Below are 18,574 nucleotides of genomic sequence, written 5' to 3'. Positions count from 1 at the left end.
GGGAGGTGGAGGTTGTAGTGAGCCAGAGATCGTGCCATTGCACTCCAGCCTGGGCAACAAGAGCGACACTCTGTCTCAAAAACAAACAAACAAACAAACAAAAAGGCTAAGTAATCTCCCTGCATAAATGAAAAAAAAATAGCTAAAACTTATCCAAGAATTACTATGAGCCAGGGACTGAGCTAAGTGTTTTGCATTTGTTTAATTAATTAATTAATTAATTAATTTCTTGAGATGGAGTCTAGCTCTGTTGCCCAGGCTGGAGTGCAGTGGTGTAATCTTGGTTCACTGCAACCTCCACCTCCTGGGTTCAAGCGATTCTCCTGCCTCAGCCTCCAAAGTAGCTGAGATTACTGGCACCGCCACCACGCTCAGCTAATTTTTTTATTTTTAGTAGAGATGGGGTTTCACTGTGTTGGCCAGGCTGGTCTCAAATTCCTGACCTCGTGATCTGCCGGCCTCGGCCTCCCAAAGTGCTAGGATTACAAGTGTGAGCCACCACGCCTGGCCACATTTGTTTTATTTTTTATGATAACTCTAGGAGGTAGAACCTCTTTATTTTACAGATGAGAAAACCAAGGCTTGGAGAAATTAAGTGCATTCTCCAAGATCATACAGCTAATCAATGGTAGGGCTAAGAATCAAACTCAGGTTATTTGCTTTCAGTGGCCACACTCGTGGAGAGTGCCCTGAGAGTTTTAAGCATCCACTGCCAAGGGGATCTAGAGGAAGGGTCCCTAGTTCAGCTTGGGGAGTGAAAAAAGGCTGCCTTGAGGAGGTGATGCTTGAGCCAAACCTTGAATCAGGAATTAGCCAATTGGCTAAGGGGAGTGAGGACAGTTTAGGGATACAGGGAGCAGCAGCAGGCTGCACATGGGCCCCAGGGCAAGGAGAATGGTTTCATTTCCAATAGACCAAGGTAGCTGCAGCTCTGGATTTGAGGTGGAGTGTGGCAGATTGGAAGCAGAGCCCAGACTCTGAAGGACCTTAGATTTAGATTGGATCCTGAAGGTGATGGTAACAGGAAAGTTAACAAAACCAGCTTTTCTTGTTGACAATACCTCTGGCCATAGTGGGTAGGTTGCTATGTTGAAGGCAACCTGGCAAATCAGACCTAGAGTCAGATGCCTTGGGTTTGAATCCCTGTACATTTACCTAAAAGTTATGAGAATTTTCACATCTTTGAATCTCAGTTTTTAAATTTGTAGAAGCAGGGAGTGGTGGCTCACACCTGTAATTCCAGCACTTTGGGAGGCCGAGGTGGGCGGATTACTTGAGCCCAGGAGTTTGAGACCGGCCTGGATTACATGGTGAGACCCCTGTCTCTACAAAAAAAATACAAAAATTAGCTGGGCATGGTGGTGCGAACCTGTAGTCCTAACTACTCAGGAGGCTGAGGTGGGAGAATAACCTGAGCCTGGGGAAGTCGAGGCTGCACTGAACCGTGATTGAGCCACTGCACTCCAGCCTGAGATCCTGTCTCAAAAATAAATAAATAGGCCGGGCACAGTGGCTCATGCCTGTAATCCCAGCACTGTGGGAAGCCGAGACGGGTGGATCACTTGAGGTCAGGAGTTTGAGACCAGCCTGGCTAATATGGTGAAATCCTACTTCTGGCCGGGCACGGTGGCTCACGCCTGTAATCCCAGCACTTTGGGAGGCCGAGGCGGGTGGATCATGAGGTCAGGAGATCGAGACCATGGTGAAACCCCGTCTCTACTAAAAATACAAAAAAATTAGCCGGGCGTGGTGGCGGGCGCCTGTAGTCCCAGCTACTCGGGAGGCTGAGGCAGGAGAATGGCGTGAACCCGGGAGGCGGAGCTTGCAGTGAGCCGAGATCGCGCCACTGCACTCCAGCCTGGGCGACAGAGCGACAGAGCGAGAGACTCCGTATCAAAAAAAAAAAAAAAAAGAAACCCTACTTCTAAAAATACACAAAAATTAGCTGGGTGTGGTGGTGCACACCGGTAATCCCAGCTACTCGGGGGGCTGAGGCGGGAGAATCGCTGGAACCCAGAAGGTGGAGGTTGCAGTGAGCTGAGATCGTGCCACTGCACTCCAGCCTGGGAGACAATGAGACTCTGTCTCAAAACAACAACAAACATATCTAATATATATATGTATATTATATATATTATGTATATATGCTGCTTGATATATCTATATTTCTATATACATATGCAAGTGAGGTCTTGACTTGAGCAAGGCCACTCTTTGGGATGAAAGAACAGAACTCTACCTTTTTGACTTTGTTCCCTACAAAATTCCTCCATTGATTGCCTGTGGCCAGAATCTTATCAGGGACTTTTACATTATTTTGCCCAAGGTCTATCAGTTTTAAAACAGATAAGCTTCATAAAGTGCTTAGCTAAGACTGGCACACAGTAATTATCTGATGCTTGTAGCTATTATTAAATTAGAAAATGAAGCTAGTTCAGAAAAGAATAACAATTAAGCAATTATCAGCCTGTTATCACCCTAGTGTAAATGAGAAGTCAAATCCTTTCCTTGGAACAGTTTTGATCGGGATAAGGATGCCTGAGATTTCAGAAAATGAAAGGAGAATCTGGGGAACTGAAGGACCACTAGGGAATTCTTCCTGGAGCCAATCATGCCTGGAGAGGAGCAGAAAATCCCATCCTAAATAATCAGGTGTTACAGGCTGGGCACGGTGGCTCACGCCTGTAATCCCAGCACTTTGGGAGGCCAAGGCGGGCAGATCATGAGGTCAGGAGATCGAGGCCATCCTGGCTAACACAGTGAAACCCCATCTCTACTAAAAATACAAAAAGAAAAAAAAAATTAGCCGGGCATGGTGGCAGGTGCCTGTAGTCCCAGCTACTTGGGAGACTGAGGCAGGAGAATGGCATGAACCCACGAGGCGGAACTCGCAGTGAGCTGAGATTGCGCCACTGCACTCCAGTCTGGGCGACAGAACGAGACTCTGTCTCAAAAAAAAAAAAAAAAAAAAATCAGGTGTTACAAATCCAGACAGTCTTAAGATGCCACAGTATGAAGTAGCTGCTGTCTTCCAGTCTGGAGATGGGGATAAGGCATCCTTTTCCATGTCAGAAACTGTGGAGCTCTAGCTAGAAAGATACCGTAGGGGGTTGTGGTATCACTCTCTTTCAGATGCTCTTTTATCCTAGAAGGAGCATTTGGGGCCAGGGATTGTCACGAATTAAGCATCCACTATGTGTAGAGCTTTATATGAATTAAAAACAACAGGCCAGGCGCGGTGGCTCACGCCTGTAATCCCAGCACTTTGGGAGGCCGAGGCAGGCAGATCACCTGAGGTTGAGAGTTTGAGACCAGACTGACCAACATGGAGAAACACCGTCTCTACTAAAAGTACAAAATTAGCCAGGCGTGGTGGCACATGCTCTAATCCCAGCTACTTGGGAGGCTGAGGCAAGAGAATCGCTTGAATACGGGAGGCGGAGGTTTCCGTGAGCCGAGATCGTGCCACTGCACTCCAGCCTGGGCAACAAGAGCGAAACTCCGTCTCAAACAACAGCAACAACAAAATAAGGCAGTGTGTGAAGCAGGATAGCAGGAGTCAGAACTAGACTCTAATCTTAGCTCTGCCAGCCACACTGTCCGTGCGACCTCGGGAAAGTCTTTTGTGCTTTTTCAGCCTCAATTTTCTCAGCTTTTCTGTTGTTTGATGGTATTGAGCTTCCCCAGTCTCAGTTTATTCATTTGTAAAATGGATACTACCTATTTCACAGGACTGTTTGAGATAACAAAGGGTACAGCGCTTAGTGCCATGTCTGGTAACTATTATATTAAAACTTGATTGCTCCATGATGCCTGCCATTTTTTTTTTTTTTTTTTTTGAGACGAAGCCTCACTCTGTCGCCCAGGCTAGTGTGCAATGGCACTCTCTCGGCTCACTGCAACCTCCGCCTCCTGGGTTCAAGTGATTCTCCCGCCGCAGCCTCCCGAGTAGCTGGTGCCTGCCACCACGCCTGGCTAATTTTTTTTTATTTAAATTTTTGTATTTTTAGTAGAGACGAGGTTTCATCATGTTGGCAAGTCTGGTCTTGAACTCCTGACCTCAAGTGATCCACCAGCCTTGGTCTCCCAAGGTGCTGGGATTACAGGCGTGAGCCACCGCGCCCCGCCGATGCCTGCCATTCTTTCCCATTCAATGCTACTGTGCTTAGGACAAGGCGCCTGCTAAGGAGTAGGGTGTGCGGGGTTGGGGGTGGGAGTGATCTTGGCAGGTCTAGCTGGGAAGAAAATCCTTATCAACAAATGTCACCCAGCATAGGACATCGGGGAGCTGATCACTGGCGCCTGGTCAAAGGGCGCTCCAGTCCTGGGGAAGGCCTAGGTTTGAATCCATCCACAGAGCTCAGTTAAGACTGCTGATTAGATATGGCGGCTCAGATCATGTCCCCAGCCAATATGGGAGGCGGCAAGGTTCATCCAGATGAAGGTGGCATTTAGATTTAGGCTCTGTCCTTTCTCGATAGGGTGACCTTGGGCCAGTCACTTTTCCTCTGTGTCCTCTGGAAATGGGGCTCCTCATTCACCTCTCAGAGCGTCTGAGGAGGAAGTGTCGACACAATGGGTGTGAAATGCGTGGGTTACAGGCCGGCGGGCGGCATTGGTTATGCGAAGTCCCCGCGGGGGGTCCCTATCCAACGGGTTCCATTCCGGTTAAGCGGTTCCCTCTCCAGGGGTTTCTCGCCTCGCCGCTGCCTCTCCGCCCCTGCGAGCAGGGCTCAGCGAACAGCCGACTCCGGCGCCATTACCATTGTTCTTCGAGGCTGGGCCGCAGGGGAGGACTCTCGCAAGCCAGACCTCGCCTTTGGTCTCTCCCTCCGCCCCGCACCCGCGCCGCTGTAAGCCGGCAAAGCCCCTCTCGCCGATCTTTGCCGAGGAAGCGAGTTAGCCCCTGAGCGCTCCCGAACGGCGGCCGAGGACGCACCCGAGCGTCTCCGAATAATCCCGACCCCTAGCAGTCTCCGGAAAGAGCCGAAGAGGCTTCCCACCCTCGGCTTCCCGAGCCATTCCGAAAAAGCCCGAAGTTTTCCGAGCAGCCGTCCTGCCGGACTGCTGGAGGCGGCCACAGCGCCATGTTGGATGCTCTGCTCGTTGAGTGAAGAAAATCCACCGGCATCGCCTGAGCCCCGCTACCGAGAAGGGCGCCGCTTCCTCCGGGGAGGGGGATAAAGATCCCCCGCCGCCGGCCCATGAGGATATTGCCGTGAAAGGTCCGGTCTCTCCGCCTCCTGCCCCCGCCGGGTCCGGCCCCCCCCTGGGGGTCGCGTTGTCACGGAGACCGGCAGCCGGTGGTGCTGGCCCGCGGGGCGGCTGCTGCTGCCGGCGGCGGCGGCGGCGGAGGCGGCGGCGGCGGCGGCGGCGGCGTCGGGCGTGTGTGACCGGCCCCGGCCCCCTCCTCCTCCTCCTCCCAGGCTCCCCCCCGCCCCCCGCTCCCGCCGCCTCCCCGGGTCTGCCCCCATCCCGCTCCCCCGCTGCCCCCGGCCCCTGCACCCCGGCGCGCCCGGTCCCGCTCTGGGGGGGTTGGTGGCTTCGCTTTGCCATGAGTTTACCGCAGAAACCGGCTCTGAAATCAGGCACAGCGACTGCAGCAGGAACCGGACCCGGCACCGGAGCGGCGGCGGCGGCGGCAGCAGCGGTACCGCCTCCTCACCCGGCGGCGGCGGCGGCGGCGGCGGCGGCAGCGGCGGCGGCGGCAGCGGCGGCGGCGGCGGCAGCGGCCCCCCCTCCTCACCCGAACATCAGGGCCCTCCAGACCCAGGCGCCCCAACAGTATCCTTTTCACCTTCCTGTCGGCCCTTCGGTTCCCGTCGTTGCAGTCCAGAGGGACCCCGCAGCCCAGGTGACCCTCCTGCCGGCCGCCACAGCCCAGCCAGGAAAGGGACAGCGGCTCAAGCCCCTGCATCGGGCTAGGGCGGAGCTTTTGGGGTGCCCCGGCAGCAGCACTGCGGGGGGACCCCCAGACCCTCTGCAATACTGTGAAAGCTAGCTCCACTTGGCCATGCTTCTGCAGCCCCTTCCTTTTAGAGCTTGGGGTCCCTTCTCCCCTCCTCTCCTAAGGTACCCTCCCCCACTTTATTGGGCAGAATTTGCTTGGTGGCTGGGACCAACCCTGCAGGGAAGGCTTTTCTCTGGTTGTTGTGAGGATTACACCCTCCTACTCTTCACCTCCCCTCAGCTCCCCCTACAGCGGGACACAGTGGGCTTCCCTAATTATTATTAGTACATAATAAACTTTATCGGTAAATTTCTTGTTTAAAACTAATCAGCTCGTTTCCGAGGTAAGTTGGATTTTCAGTCTAAGGTGAAAATGTACAGAAAGCAGTTCCTCTGGATAATTTTTTTTGGTAATGGGAGAGTTGTGATGTGGTTTGTGGTAGAGATCTGAGGAGGAAATGTGACGCCGGACGCTTCCCTGTCTTTGACCTTTTTTAAGGAAGAGGAAGTTCACTGACATTACCCATCACCCACAAAAGTCTCACTTCTTGGAAGATTTGTGTTAGGCTGAATATTTTTAATGGGCTTTAATTTACTCCTCATAGGCCTGATGTCTAGAGAGTTACCAGGGCTTCTGGAGGAAAGTCTAGTATTGAATATTTCTAATTTCATGTTATTTGCTCGATTGTAGAATTTTGGACAGCTTTGATTGAAAAGACTTGGTGATGGGGTATTTTAGTCAAAAACTAGCTGGTGAAGGTAAAACGTTGAATTAATGAATTCCACGGAGATTTAGAAAGGTATTGCGTACCTGAGAATAACATTTCATCATGCATCACCTCCTCCCTACACCCACTATATTTGTGTAAATCAATAAATAATGATTGGATGTTAGATGTGTTGTGTTTTTGTGTTTGTGTCATCGTGCGTTTGACTTTTAGAGATTGTAGGATGTTTGAGCAAGTAAGAAGCTAACTGCTGTGAGGTCGCCAGATTATTTCACAGTCTAGTTTGATTCTTGTCTGTATAGATTACTTTGAGAAGGGAAAGCAATCTCCCTTCTAGAGTAATTTCAGGTCATGGTTTGTTTTCTGCCAAGTGTCATTTTTTCTGTTCTTTAAACCTAGTTCATGTTTTTCAATCCAGGCACCGTGGTGCAGTGTAAAGATAAATTCCATTCCAGTGTGACGTGTGTACTGATTTCATAATGTTTTTATCCTGCATGATTCTGTTCAATTAGGAATTGTTCACCGATGAGAAAGTGTGGTGATAACTTAAGCGTTGCCTATGGAAAACCTGGTTGGTTTTGGTCAGTGTCTCTGGGATGGGGGAAGGTTGGCTGGTTTGCCTACTTAAAGGCAGAATTCAGTGTTGAATCTCTTAAACCTGACTTTTCTTACTACTTTGTGAGTTTAAATTCCTTTCTAATTTCATTTTTTACCTTGATTGCCTATACTCGGTTAGGACTTTTAAGTTTCTGAATTGTGTCACCACGTAAATTACTCATTACCTGCATCTTTGAGCTGTTTTGGCAATTAAACAGAAATGAAAGGAAACCTATAGTAGATGTCCTTGATGTACAGAGTAGTAAGGACTGCAGTGCTGAATGTGACACTGGTGAGTTGGGTGGCTTTTTGGGACACAGAGCTGTGTTTCAAGCATGCTTTTTCTCAGTGCATTTCATAGAGGACTTATAAAAGCTCTGAGTTGGTTGCAACATTCAAGTAGTTACTAAAGCTGAAACTTAATTTTCTTTTGAATAAAAAGGACTTGTTAAAGAGATAAATTTAAGTGTAATTTCCAGTGTAGATAATTTTGAACCAATTTTAGTCATATGGAACACTTACTTTTGTGTGGCTTTAAGTTTTTACTTTGCCTCATGCCATTGAAGCTGAAATTAATCTTCCTCTTGATGTGTTTCACAGCTCTTATTGTTTTCTCTTTGCTTTTACACACTGAAAGGTTATAATTGCTAAAATAGAAAATTTTGTTATATAAACAGTAAATGAAGTATAGGTTGTAGATTTCATCAGAACACACCAGTGGTGAAGTGTTATCAACTGGTAATGGGGTATTGATTAAAAAAGGATTGAAATAAAGCAGTTCTACTTTTCTACCCTGAGGGAGTATGGGAATTTGTATTTGACGCAAGTGGTCATTGTTCAATAAGGTGATAACATTTAAGCATCTTGGCAGGAGTGCATAGCTGGAGTTGCACTTTTCATGGCTTGAATAGATCTCCAGACCCTCAAAATAATGTGGGTATAGTTGTGTTTGCATTGAATTAATAAATTCGGACAATTTTATTTATTTATTTTTGAGACAGAGTCTTGCTCTGTCGCCCAGGCTGGAGTGCAGTGGTGTGATCTCGGCTCACTGCAACCTACGCCTGCTGGATTCCAGCAATTCTCATGCCTCAGCCTCCCGAGTAGCTGGGATTACAGGCGTGTGCCACCAGGTCCAGGTAATTTTTTGTAAGGCGTGATCAGCATCCCAAAGTGCTGGAATTACAGGTGTGAGCCACTGCATCTGGCCAGACAGTATTTTAAATTTGTAAAAATACTAAAAAGATTTGCGTGGCACTATGTTCTTCATTTATACTTAGTGTTCAAGTGACAAATCAGAAATGAGGAGAAGTGTTAACAGTAACGGATTTGAGTGTAAACTGGCACCTGCTTAAAAGTAGGCATCAGTATTGCATGGCAGGGACCAAAAGGCCATTTCAAGTAGTGGCCTTTGGCTTAAAAGAAGCAGATGACTGGGGGCTTGGCAGAGGGCAGGCCAGGATGGTCGAGGTTGGAAAAAGAAAAACTCTGATATGAAAAGTGCTAAAGGAATGGAGAAATAGGCTTAGGGTTTTCATAACATAATCCAGCATGAAGTTTATAGGTTATGAAATTAGCACTTTAAACTATTTGCCTTGAGATATGCTTACCCTAACTTCCCCGTATGAGGTTCCAAGAGGCTCTGTGGAGAATCTTAACAGTGATTCTTAACCTTTTCTGGGTAACAAACAACTTTGATGAAAGCTGTATAGACCCTTTCCACAGAAAACTGTGCATACATAGAAACTGTTGCTTACATTTTTTGGGGGGTGGGGGGGTTCTTGGGCCCCCCTTAAAAACCTAGTCCTTTAGACTGAAATTGCTCACCCTTCAGATAATTCAAGATAAATGAGTTTGAATTTAGGTATCCAAGTAGTTCTGACTTAAAAAAAACTTTGCAGTCTGTTATGAATACGCAGTGTTCTCTCTATATGGAAAGGCTTCAGGGTATAATTTCTCTCAGGGTTGCTGACACTTCTGGGGAGTCTAGTTACTGTTTTGGGGCAGCCAATATAATTAAGAAAATCAGGCAGTGGGTTCTTAGCAGGAGCTAAATTTAGGAAAGACCTGTATCAACCGGAAAATACCTCATGTTCTTAGCTAGTTTGTCATAGATATATGACATATATATTAAAAACCACTATTCCTGTTGCTTTTTTTGGTATTATAGTTTTCTTTTTTAATTTTTTAATAATTTCTGTATTGATTTTCAGTTTTATCTTACAGGCTGAAGCCAATAACATTTTCTGTCTTCATTTTTTGCCTCTCTACCAAAGCTAAATCTGAATAATTAATAATAGTATTTATTGAGTTCCTACTATCCTGGGAGCCCGACATGCATAATTATATTTAATTCCCAGGGGAACTTTAATAAGGTAGTCGGTATTGTCGTATTTTATAGATGAGGAAACTGAAGTGCAGAGAAGTAAAGTAATGTTTCCAGGGTTCTCGTAGTAAATGGTGGTCTGTGATTCAGACTGGTATGACTGACTCCAAAGCCCATGAATGCCTTTTGTACTATGCTTGGCTGTTCTCACCAAGCCTGTGTATGGGAATGGGAGGAAGAATACTCTCCTATATTTGAGAGCCAGGGGAAGGTCTGTATACAGAAATGAGGTTCTGTGGAGTAATCTAGAACACAGTGATACTGTACTTTGTTTTAATTAGTTCATAGTCACATACTGCTAGACAAGTAGCTTATCTTTACCTTATTGAGCCTTAAGACATAGGTCTTTGGTTGAGTGCATGTTCCTGCTTGTTCAGAAGTTAGCAAGGCCTCAAGCAGAATACCATTATAATTAGCAACTAGAATTCTGTAGCTCATATAGTGGCCAGCAGTCTTTCTGCTCCTAAGCCCCACCATCAATAAAATGTCAAATATTGAGTACAGATCCTCCCATAGGAGAACAGAGGGCAACAGATACAAGATGGAGATAAGGAAGAAAGTTACTCAGATGCTTGAGTTATAGCTCAGCTGCTGCTACTTCCTGTCCTGGGTTTATGGGTTTCAGAGGAAGGTATTTTCTATACCTGATCTTAGCTAGAAAGTAAAAAAGTGATTACAGTGAAGTATTTCCTATCAAACCATGAGAGTTTAAACCAACTTAGGACTGATGCATTGATTTTCCGTGTTGGGGTTTCTGATAACATCTTTAAATTTTTTTTTTTTTTTTTTTTTTTGAGACGAGTCTTGCTCTGTCACCCAGGCTGGAGTGCAGTGGTGTGATCTTAGCTCACTGCAACCTCCGTCTCCTGGGTTCAAGTGATTCTCCTGCCTCGGCCTCCTGAGTAGCTGGGATTATGGTGATGTACCACCAACCCTGGCTAATTTTTGTATTTTTAGTAGAGACTGGGTTTCACCATGTTGACCAGGCTAGTCTCGAACTCCTGGCTTCAGGTGATCCGCCTGCCTCAACCTCCCAAAGTGCTGGGATTACAGGCATTGAGCCACCGCACCCGGCCCTGATCTGGCAAAACCCGGTCTCTACTAAAAATACAAAAATTAGCGGGGTGCGGTGGCACCTGCCTGTAATTTCAGATCAGGAGGCCAAGGCAGGAGAATCACTTGAACCCAGGAGGCAGAGGTTGCAGTGAGCTGAGACTGCACCACTGCGTTCCAGCCTGGGTTACAGAGTGAGACTCCACCTCAAAAAAAACAAAATCAAAGATCTCCTAGAAAATGTTTGAAAACCACATCTTTTTTTTTTTTTTTTTTTGAGATTGAGTCTCGCTCTGTTGCTAGGCTGGAGTGTAGTGGCACGATCTTGGCTCACTGCAACCTCCGCCTCCTGGGTTCAAACGATTCCCCTACCTCAGCCTCCTGAGTAGCTGGGACTACAGGTGTGCACCACCATGCCTGGCTAATTTTTTGTATTTTAGTAGAGACGGGGTTTCACCGTGGTCTCGATCTCCTGACCTCGTGATCCGCCTGCCTCGACCTCCCAGTGCTGGGATTACAGGCATGAGCCACTGTGCCCGGCCGAGACCCACATCTTTTTTTTTTTTTTTTTTTTTTTTTTGAGACGGAGTCTCGCTCTGTTGCCCAGGCTGGAGTGCAGTGGCGCAATCTCGGCTCACTGCAAGCTCCGCCTCCCGGGTTCACGCCATTCTCCTGCCTCAGCCTCTCCGAGTAGCTGGGACTATAGGCGCCCGCCACCACGCCCGGCTAACTTTTTTGTAATTTTAGTAAGACGGGGTTTCACCGTGGTCTCGATCTCCTGACCTTGTGATCCGCCCGCCTCAGCCTCCCAAAGTGCTGGGATTACAAGCGTGAGCCACCGCGCCCGGCCGACCCACATCTTAAATCAATGGAGAGGATTCCTGTAATCCTAGCACTTTGGGAGGCCGAGGCGGGCAGATCACGAGATCAGGAGATCGAGACCATCCTGGCTAGCATGGTGAAACCCCATCTCTACTATAAAATTAGCCGGGCGTGGTGGCAGGCACCTGTAGTTCCAGCTACTTGGGAGGCTGAGGCAGGAGAATGGCGTGAACCTGGGAGGCGGAGATTGCAGTGAACCGAGATCGCTCTGCTGCACTCCAGCCTGGGTGACAGCGAGACTCTGTCTCAATCAATCAATCAATAAATGGAGAGGATTGCCACATTTTACCATTTATATTGAGGCTTCAATAGATGTGGCAAGTTTATGAATTCATTAATTCAGCACCCACTGTGTGCTGCTACACTCAGTGCTAGATGTAGGATTGAAGAGCTAAGGTAGAAATCTTTGCCCTCAAAGAACTTGGTCCTTTTGGGTAGAGGTGGGTAAACAAAATGTCATGAAGCAAGTACAGTGATAACTGTGATAACTCTGCTGTGAGAGTAGTCTGGGGAAGGAGGAATTAAGGCTTTCTAAAAGAAGTTGACATCTCAGCTAAATTAGAAGAATGAGTAAGAATTAACCTAGGTTTACATAGCTTTCTCTTCTGCTGGCCTGCTTTTTCCAATTCCATTGCTGCTGCATAGAATTTTAATAAATGGATTTCAGTCACGTTTCAGGCTTTTTTTTTTTTTTTTTTGCTAGAGAAGGTACCAGAGAAAGTGACAGTCAAACACAAGCTAAAAATTCAAAGTATTTTCTGTATCATAATCTGAGGAATTAGTGTATGAGAAGCAGATACATACCTGATCTGATCTGTGGTGGGTCTGTTCCTGGTCTCCTTCCCAGTGCATCTCATAATATCCTTGCCCTTTTAGTACTAGACTTTGGCTTAGAAACAGTACTTGCTAGTCTTAAAATAGAAGTAGATTTACCTTGGTGTATTGAGAAGTGCACCTGATTTGGAGGCAAAAAATCTGGCTTTGAGTTTGGCTCTTTCATTGTAATAGATATCTTATTTTAGACTAGCCATGTAACTGCTCCAGGCATTGGTTATCCCTTCTCTGAAATGTAGGGGTTAGACTCATTCAGTGACCTTCTTGAATTATAATTGCTTATGATTGTCTTTTGAGATTTGTGTTATTCTTGCAAGTAGAGGGGAGGGATTTACAGAAACCAGTTAATAGTTTCTTTGTCTGATGGTAAGTGACATGTTCTGTGGTGGCTTATTGATATTAGAAGATACTAACATGGGGCAGAGGCAAAGCAGCAGTTTGCTTATATAAGCTACTTCTGGTTTTTGGCTTGTTAATGTTAGATTCAGCCAAAGAGACTGAAGCACCTCTATAACTTTAGTGGTGAAGACTGTATAGTTAGTTGTGAGATAGTGGGAGACCATAAAATAAGGTTCCCATGGTCATTTGCTGGCTTGTTCTGGGTGATGGTACAGTTAGTTCGTTATGAGATATGAGGGAAGGTAAGTTCTGGAATAAACTCCCGTGGTGCTGTGGTGAGACACAATCTATTTTTACCTAAGGAATAATACTTTGAGCTAATATAATAGGAAATTAACTAGTTCCTGATTATTAGCCACGCATATAACTTTAAGCAATGGATAAACTGCAGCTGAGACTTACACGGATGAAATATTGCAGGATCCCATGTGACTTCTGAATTCTCAAATGGCTTCCAGTTCTTTGGCTTGCTGCCAACCAAAGGAATTTTTCAATCTCCTGTAGCTCAGCTGAAATTTGAGATAGTTAAACTATTTTAAGTGCATTTGAAATTTGTTGGTTTTTATGACCTTTTTTTTTGTTTGTTTTTTGTTTTGTTTTTTTTTTAGACAGGGTCTTGCTCTGTCTCCCAGGCTGGAGTGTGATCTTGGCTCACTGCAACCTCTGCTTCCTGGGTTCAAGTGATTCTCATGCCTCAGCCTCCCAAGTAGCTGGGATTACAGGTGTGTACCACCACACCTAGCTAATTTTTGTATTTTTAGTAGAGATGGATTTTGCCTTGTTGGCCAGGCTGCTCTTGAACTCTTGACTTCAAGTGATCCATCCACCTCGACCTCCCAAAGTGCTGGGATTACAGGTGTTAGCCACTATGCCCTGCCGTGATCTCTATTAACTAGTAATTGTTTTGTACTTTATTTTTTGAGACAGAGTCTGTTGTCCAGGCTGGAGTGCAGTGGCGCAATCTCGGCTCACTGCATCCTCCGCCTCCTGGGTTCAAGTGATTGTCCCGCCTTAGCTTCCTGAGTAGCTGGGATTACAGGTGCACGCCATCACACCCATCTAATTTTTGTATTTTGGGTACAGGTAGGGTTTTACCATATTGGCCAGGGTGTTCTCGAACTTCCGACCTCAAGTGATCCGCCCATCTCAGCCTCCCAAAGTGCTGGGATTACAGGTGTGAGCTACCACACCTGGCCTGTTTTATACTTTTTTGAGCCCACTGTGTGCTGCCTGACTTTATAAGACATTGAATTTTGTTAATAGAATGTAAACTCCATGAAGGCAGAGATTTTTATTTGTTTTGTTCACTGTGGAATTGCTAGCACCTAGAATACTGCTTGACAGACAGTAGGCAGGATGTAAATTTGTTTGTTTATTTATTTATTTATTTATTTATTTTTGAGATGGCGTTTTGCTCTCGTCGCCCAGGCTGGAGTGCAGTGGCACAATCTCAGCTCACTTCAACCTCCGCCTCCCGGGTTCAAGTGATTCTCCTGCCTCAGCCTCTAGAGTAGCGGGGACTACAGGCGCCCACTACCACGCCTGGCTAATTTTTGTATTTTTAGTAGAGACGGGGTTTCACCCTGTTGGTCAAGATGTTCTCGATCTCCTGACCTTGTGATCCACCCACGTTGGCCTTCCAAAGTGCTGGGATTATAGGTGTGAGCCACTGCGCCTGGCCTGTAAATATTTATTAAATAAAATGTTAAGTGTATTGGACTTTGGGAATCAATTTTTTTGTTGTTGTTGTTTGTTTGTTTGTTTTGAGAGGGAGTCTTTCTCTTTTCCCCCAGGCTGGAGTGCAGTGGTGCGATCTTGGCTCGCTGCAAGCTCCAACTCCCGGGTTCACGCCATTCTCCTGCCTCAGCCTCCCGAGTAGCTGGGACTACAGGTGCCTGCCAACACGCCCGGCTAATTTTTTGTATTTTTAGTAGAGACGGGGTTTCACCGTGTTAGCCAGGATGGTCTCGATCTCCTGACCTCGTGATCCACCCGCCTCGGCCTCCCAAAGTGTTGGGATTACAGGCTTGAGCCACCGCGCCTGGCCTCAATTTGAAGATAAGTTTTAGGATTAATATAGATGGCATCACAACTCACTTATAGCATTCAGAGCTGCCCTCAAATTATTTTGCAGTGATGTATAATTGAATTGAAAATAATTCTGTAATTTCCTTTCAGATGGAATAACATTGACCCAGTTTACAAAGCCATCTGAAGTGCCTGAGTTGTATTTGAAGTACATATTGATACTGAGGATTAGGGTTGGTATGAAGGCCAAGGAGGAACAACATCTGTAGTCAAATATTATTATTAAAAACTTATGATTATAAGAGCAACACATAATTAAATGAGAAATTTGGAAAAATATAGAAAAGAGAAGTAAAAATCACTCATAATCTTAGTGGAGACAACCCCTTTTTTTTGGGGAGAGAGTGTTGCCCTGTTTCCCAGGCTGGAGTGCAGTGGCACAATCTTGGGTCATTGCAACCTCTGCCTCCCAGGTTCAAGCAATTCTGCCTCAGCTTCCCGAGTAGCTGGGATTACAGGTGCGCACCATTATATGCAGCTAATTTTTGTATTTTGGGTAAAGGTGGGGTTTCACCATGTTGGCCAGGCTGGTCTCGAACTCTTGACTTCAGGTGATCTGCCCATCTTGGCCTCCCAAGGTGCTGGGATTACAGGCATGAGCCACAGTGCCTTGCCACTTTTTTTAAGAGGTGGGGTCTTACTCTACCTCCCAGGGCATGGTCATGGTTCACTACAGCCTTGACCTCCTGGGCTCAAGCAATCCTCCCACCTCAGCCTCCCAAGGAGCTGGGACCACAGGTGTGTGCCACCATGCCTAGCTAATTTTTTTGTAGAGATGGGGTTTTGCCGTGTTACCCAGGCTGGTCTCGAACTCCTGGGCTCAAGCCACCTGCTCGCCTTGGCCTCCCAAAGTGCTGGGATTACAGGCATGTGTCCCAGTGCCTAGCTGTGATAACCACTTTTAACATTTTGGTGTATTTCTTTCTTGATTTTTTTTTCTGTGGATTTTAATATTAGTGGTCATACATTTTTGTAACAGTCAGATTATGCACCTAGTTTTGTTTCTTGCTTAATTTGCTACCTAAGTATCTGCCATGAAAAGTACTTTTTTTGGCCAGTTGTGGTGGCTCATGCCTGTAATCCCAGTACTTTGGGAGGCTGGGGCAGGAGGATCACTTGAGTCTAGGAGTTTGAGACCAATCTGGGCAACATAGTGAGACCCTGTCTCTACTAAAAATTAAAAAATAGTTTGCCAGGAGTGGCAGTGCATGCCTGTAGTCCCTGCTACTCAGGAGGCTGAGGCCGGAGGATTGCTTGAGCCCGGGAAGTCAAGGCTGTAGTGAGACCTGATTGTGCCATTGCACACCAGCCTGGGTGAAAGGGCAAGACTGTCCCAAAAAAATAAAAAGGGATACTTTTTTTTTTTTTTTAATTGAGATGGAGTCTCGCTCTGTCACCCAGGCTGGAGTGCAGTGGCACGATCTCAGCTCACTGCAACCTCGGCCTCCCGGGTCAAGCAATTCTCCTGCCTCAGCCTCCTGAGTAGCTGGGATTACAGGTGCCCTCCACCACGACCGGCTAATTTTGCGTATTTTTAGTAGAGACGGGGTTTCACCATGTTGGCCAGGCTGGTCTCAAACTCCTGACCTCAAGTGATCTGCCCACAGCCTCCCAAAGTGTTGGGATTACAGTCATGAGCCACCACACCCAGCCAAGAGATACTTCTTGAATAGTTTTATTCTGTATCTACTTGGAATATAAGTGAACTTTTTGTTTCTTTGGAATGTTTTTCTTGGGAATATTTTTTCACCTTTGGCTTTTAGCTTAGAAGTTATGACTGCACATTACAAAGGGGAATGTTCAAACCTTTATCAGTAAGTCAAACATCTTTTGAGTTATTGTTCCTGTAATGTTTTGCATTATTTGCAAGATTAAAACTCAATGTAACATCACAAGTTTTTTTCCCATACAGTTATTTACATTTCTTTATTATCCCTTTAAGTTCATCTTTATATGTTCAAGTATACTAAGTTTTTAAAAAAGGCTGGGAGCCAGAGTCCTAATTTTTTTTTTTTCTTTGTGGCAGAGTCTCACTCTGTTGCCCAGGCTGGATTGCAGTGTTGTGATCTCGGCTCATTGCAACCTCCACCTCCCGGGTTCAAGCAGTTCCCCTGCCTCAGCCTCCTGAGTAGCTGGGATTACAGGCACCCGGCACCACGCCTGGCTAATTTTTGTATTTTTAGTTGAGGCAGGGTTTCACCATATTGGCCTGGCTGGTCTTGAACTCCTGACCTTGGCCTTCCAAAGTACTGGGATTATGGACGTGAGCCACTGCACCTAGCCTATTTATGTATCAGCCAGGCTGGTCTCGAACTCTTCACCTCAGGTGATCCACCTGCCTCAGCTTCCCAAAGTGCTGGGATTACAGGCAGGAGCCATCGCGTCCGGCCTTTAGTTGGTTTTCAGAAAGTGTTAGTATCATAAGGAGTGATTGAAGGAAAGGAGGAAAAGACCACAAGGATTCATGCGGGATAAGGGAAAGAGGATTGAAGTGTGGGAACAAACCTAATTTTGGAATAAGGAGGGAAAATTAAGTGGGAATAGAAAATGAATACAGCCAGTTTTAAACCAGAATACTGTTTTTACATTGAGAATGGAAAGGACTGAACCGTGAAGGGACATAATAAAGGTTAAATGAAATGATTCCTGACCTTTTTTCTAGGTCCTAGTAATTAGTATATAAGAAATAGAACTTGGTTGGAGAACTTGGCCAGGTGCAGTGGCTCATGGCCTGTAATCCCAGCACTTCAGGAGCCAAAGGTGGGTGGATTGCTTGAGTTCAGGAGTTTGAGACCATCCTGGATGACATGACAAAACCCTGTCTTTACAAAAAATACAAAAATTAGCCAGGCGCGGTTGCACGTACCTGTAGTCCCAGCTACTTGGGAGGCTAAGGTGGGAGGATTGCTTGAGCCTAGGAGGTTAAGGCTGCAGTGAGCCATGATTGCACTGCCGCACTCCAGCCTGGGTGACAGAGTGAGACCCTGTCTCAAAAAAACCCCCCAAAAACAAACGAAAGAAAACCTTAATTCATTTATTTATTTTATTTATTTATTTTTTTGAGACAGTCTCGCTCTGTCACCCAAGCTGGAGTACAGTGGTGTGATCTCCATCTCAGCTCACTGCAACTTCTGCCTCCCAGGTTCAAGCGATTCTCATGCCTCAGCCTCCCGAGTAGCTGGGATTACAGGTGCACGCCACCACATTGGGGCAATTTTTGCATTTTTAGTAGAGATGGGGTTTCACCATAATAGGCCAGGCTGGCCTTGGACTCCTGACCTTAAGTGATCTGCCCATCTCAGCCTCCAAAAGTGTTGGGATTACAGGCGTGAGCCACCGCGCCCAGCTTACTCATTTTTTTGAGATGGGGTCTGGCTGTGTCTTTCAGGCTGGCGTGCAGTGGCATAATTATGGCTCACTGTAGCCTTGACCTGCTGGGCTCAAGCAGTCCTCCTGCCTCAGCCTCTTGTGTAGCTGGGACCACAGACACACTCCGCTATGCCTGGCTAATTTTTTAATTTTTTGTTTTTTAGAGATCTCAGTTTGTTGCCCAGGCTGATCTCAAACTCCTGGGCTCAAGGGATCCTCTCGCTTTGGCCTACCAAAGTGCCGGGATTACAGGTATGAGCCGTTGAGCCTGGCATGGAAGTATGAATTT

At 46.4% G+C, this 18,574-nt stretch overlaps 1 protein-coding gene across 25 annotated transcripts in view; it reads left to right on the top strand.

Moving 5' to 3' along the window:
- Positions 1-5,049: 5,049 nt before the first annotated feature.
- EIF4G3 (eukaryotic translation initiation factor 4 gamma 3) overlaps positions 5,050-18,574 on the top strand; it is a 352,454-nt gene continuing 338,929 nt past the window's right edge. For 20 of the 25 annotated variants that reach the window (XM_030805822.1, XM_030805821.1, XM_030805820.1 and 17 more), the window contains exon 1: positions 5,480-5,784. In XM_030805822.1, coding sequence (XP_030661682.1) covers positions 5,555-5,784 — 230 coding nt within the window. In that variant the 5' untranslated portion in view covers positions 5,480-5,554. Of the gene's footprint in view, positions 5,226-5,479; positions 5,785-5,838; positions 5,855-18,574 lie in introns of those variants that run through there. The other 5 variants (XM_030805828.1, XM_030805829.1, XM_030805827.1 and 2 more) reach the window with 3 other exon arrangements.

This window comes from Nomascus leucogenys, chromosome 24 (genome assembly GCF_006542625.1).
Source record: "Nomascus leucogenys isolate Asia chromosome 24, Asia_NLE_v1, whole genome shotgun sequence".
Classification (NCBI taxonomy): Eukaryota; Metazoa; Chordata; class Mammalia; order Primates; family Hylobatidae; genus Nomascus; species Nomascus leucogenys.
Note: the sequence above shows the minus strand (reverse complement) of the source record. Positions and strands in the feature narration are given on the sequence as shown.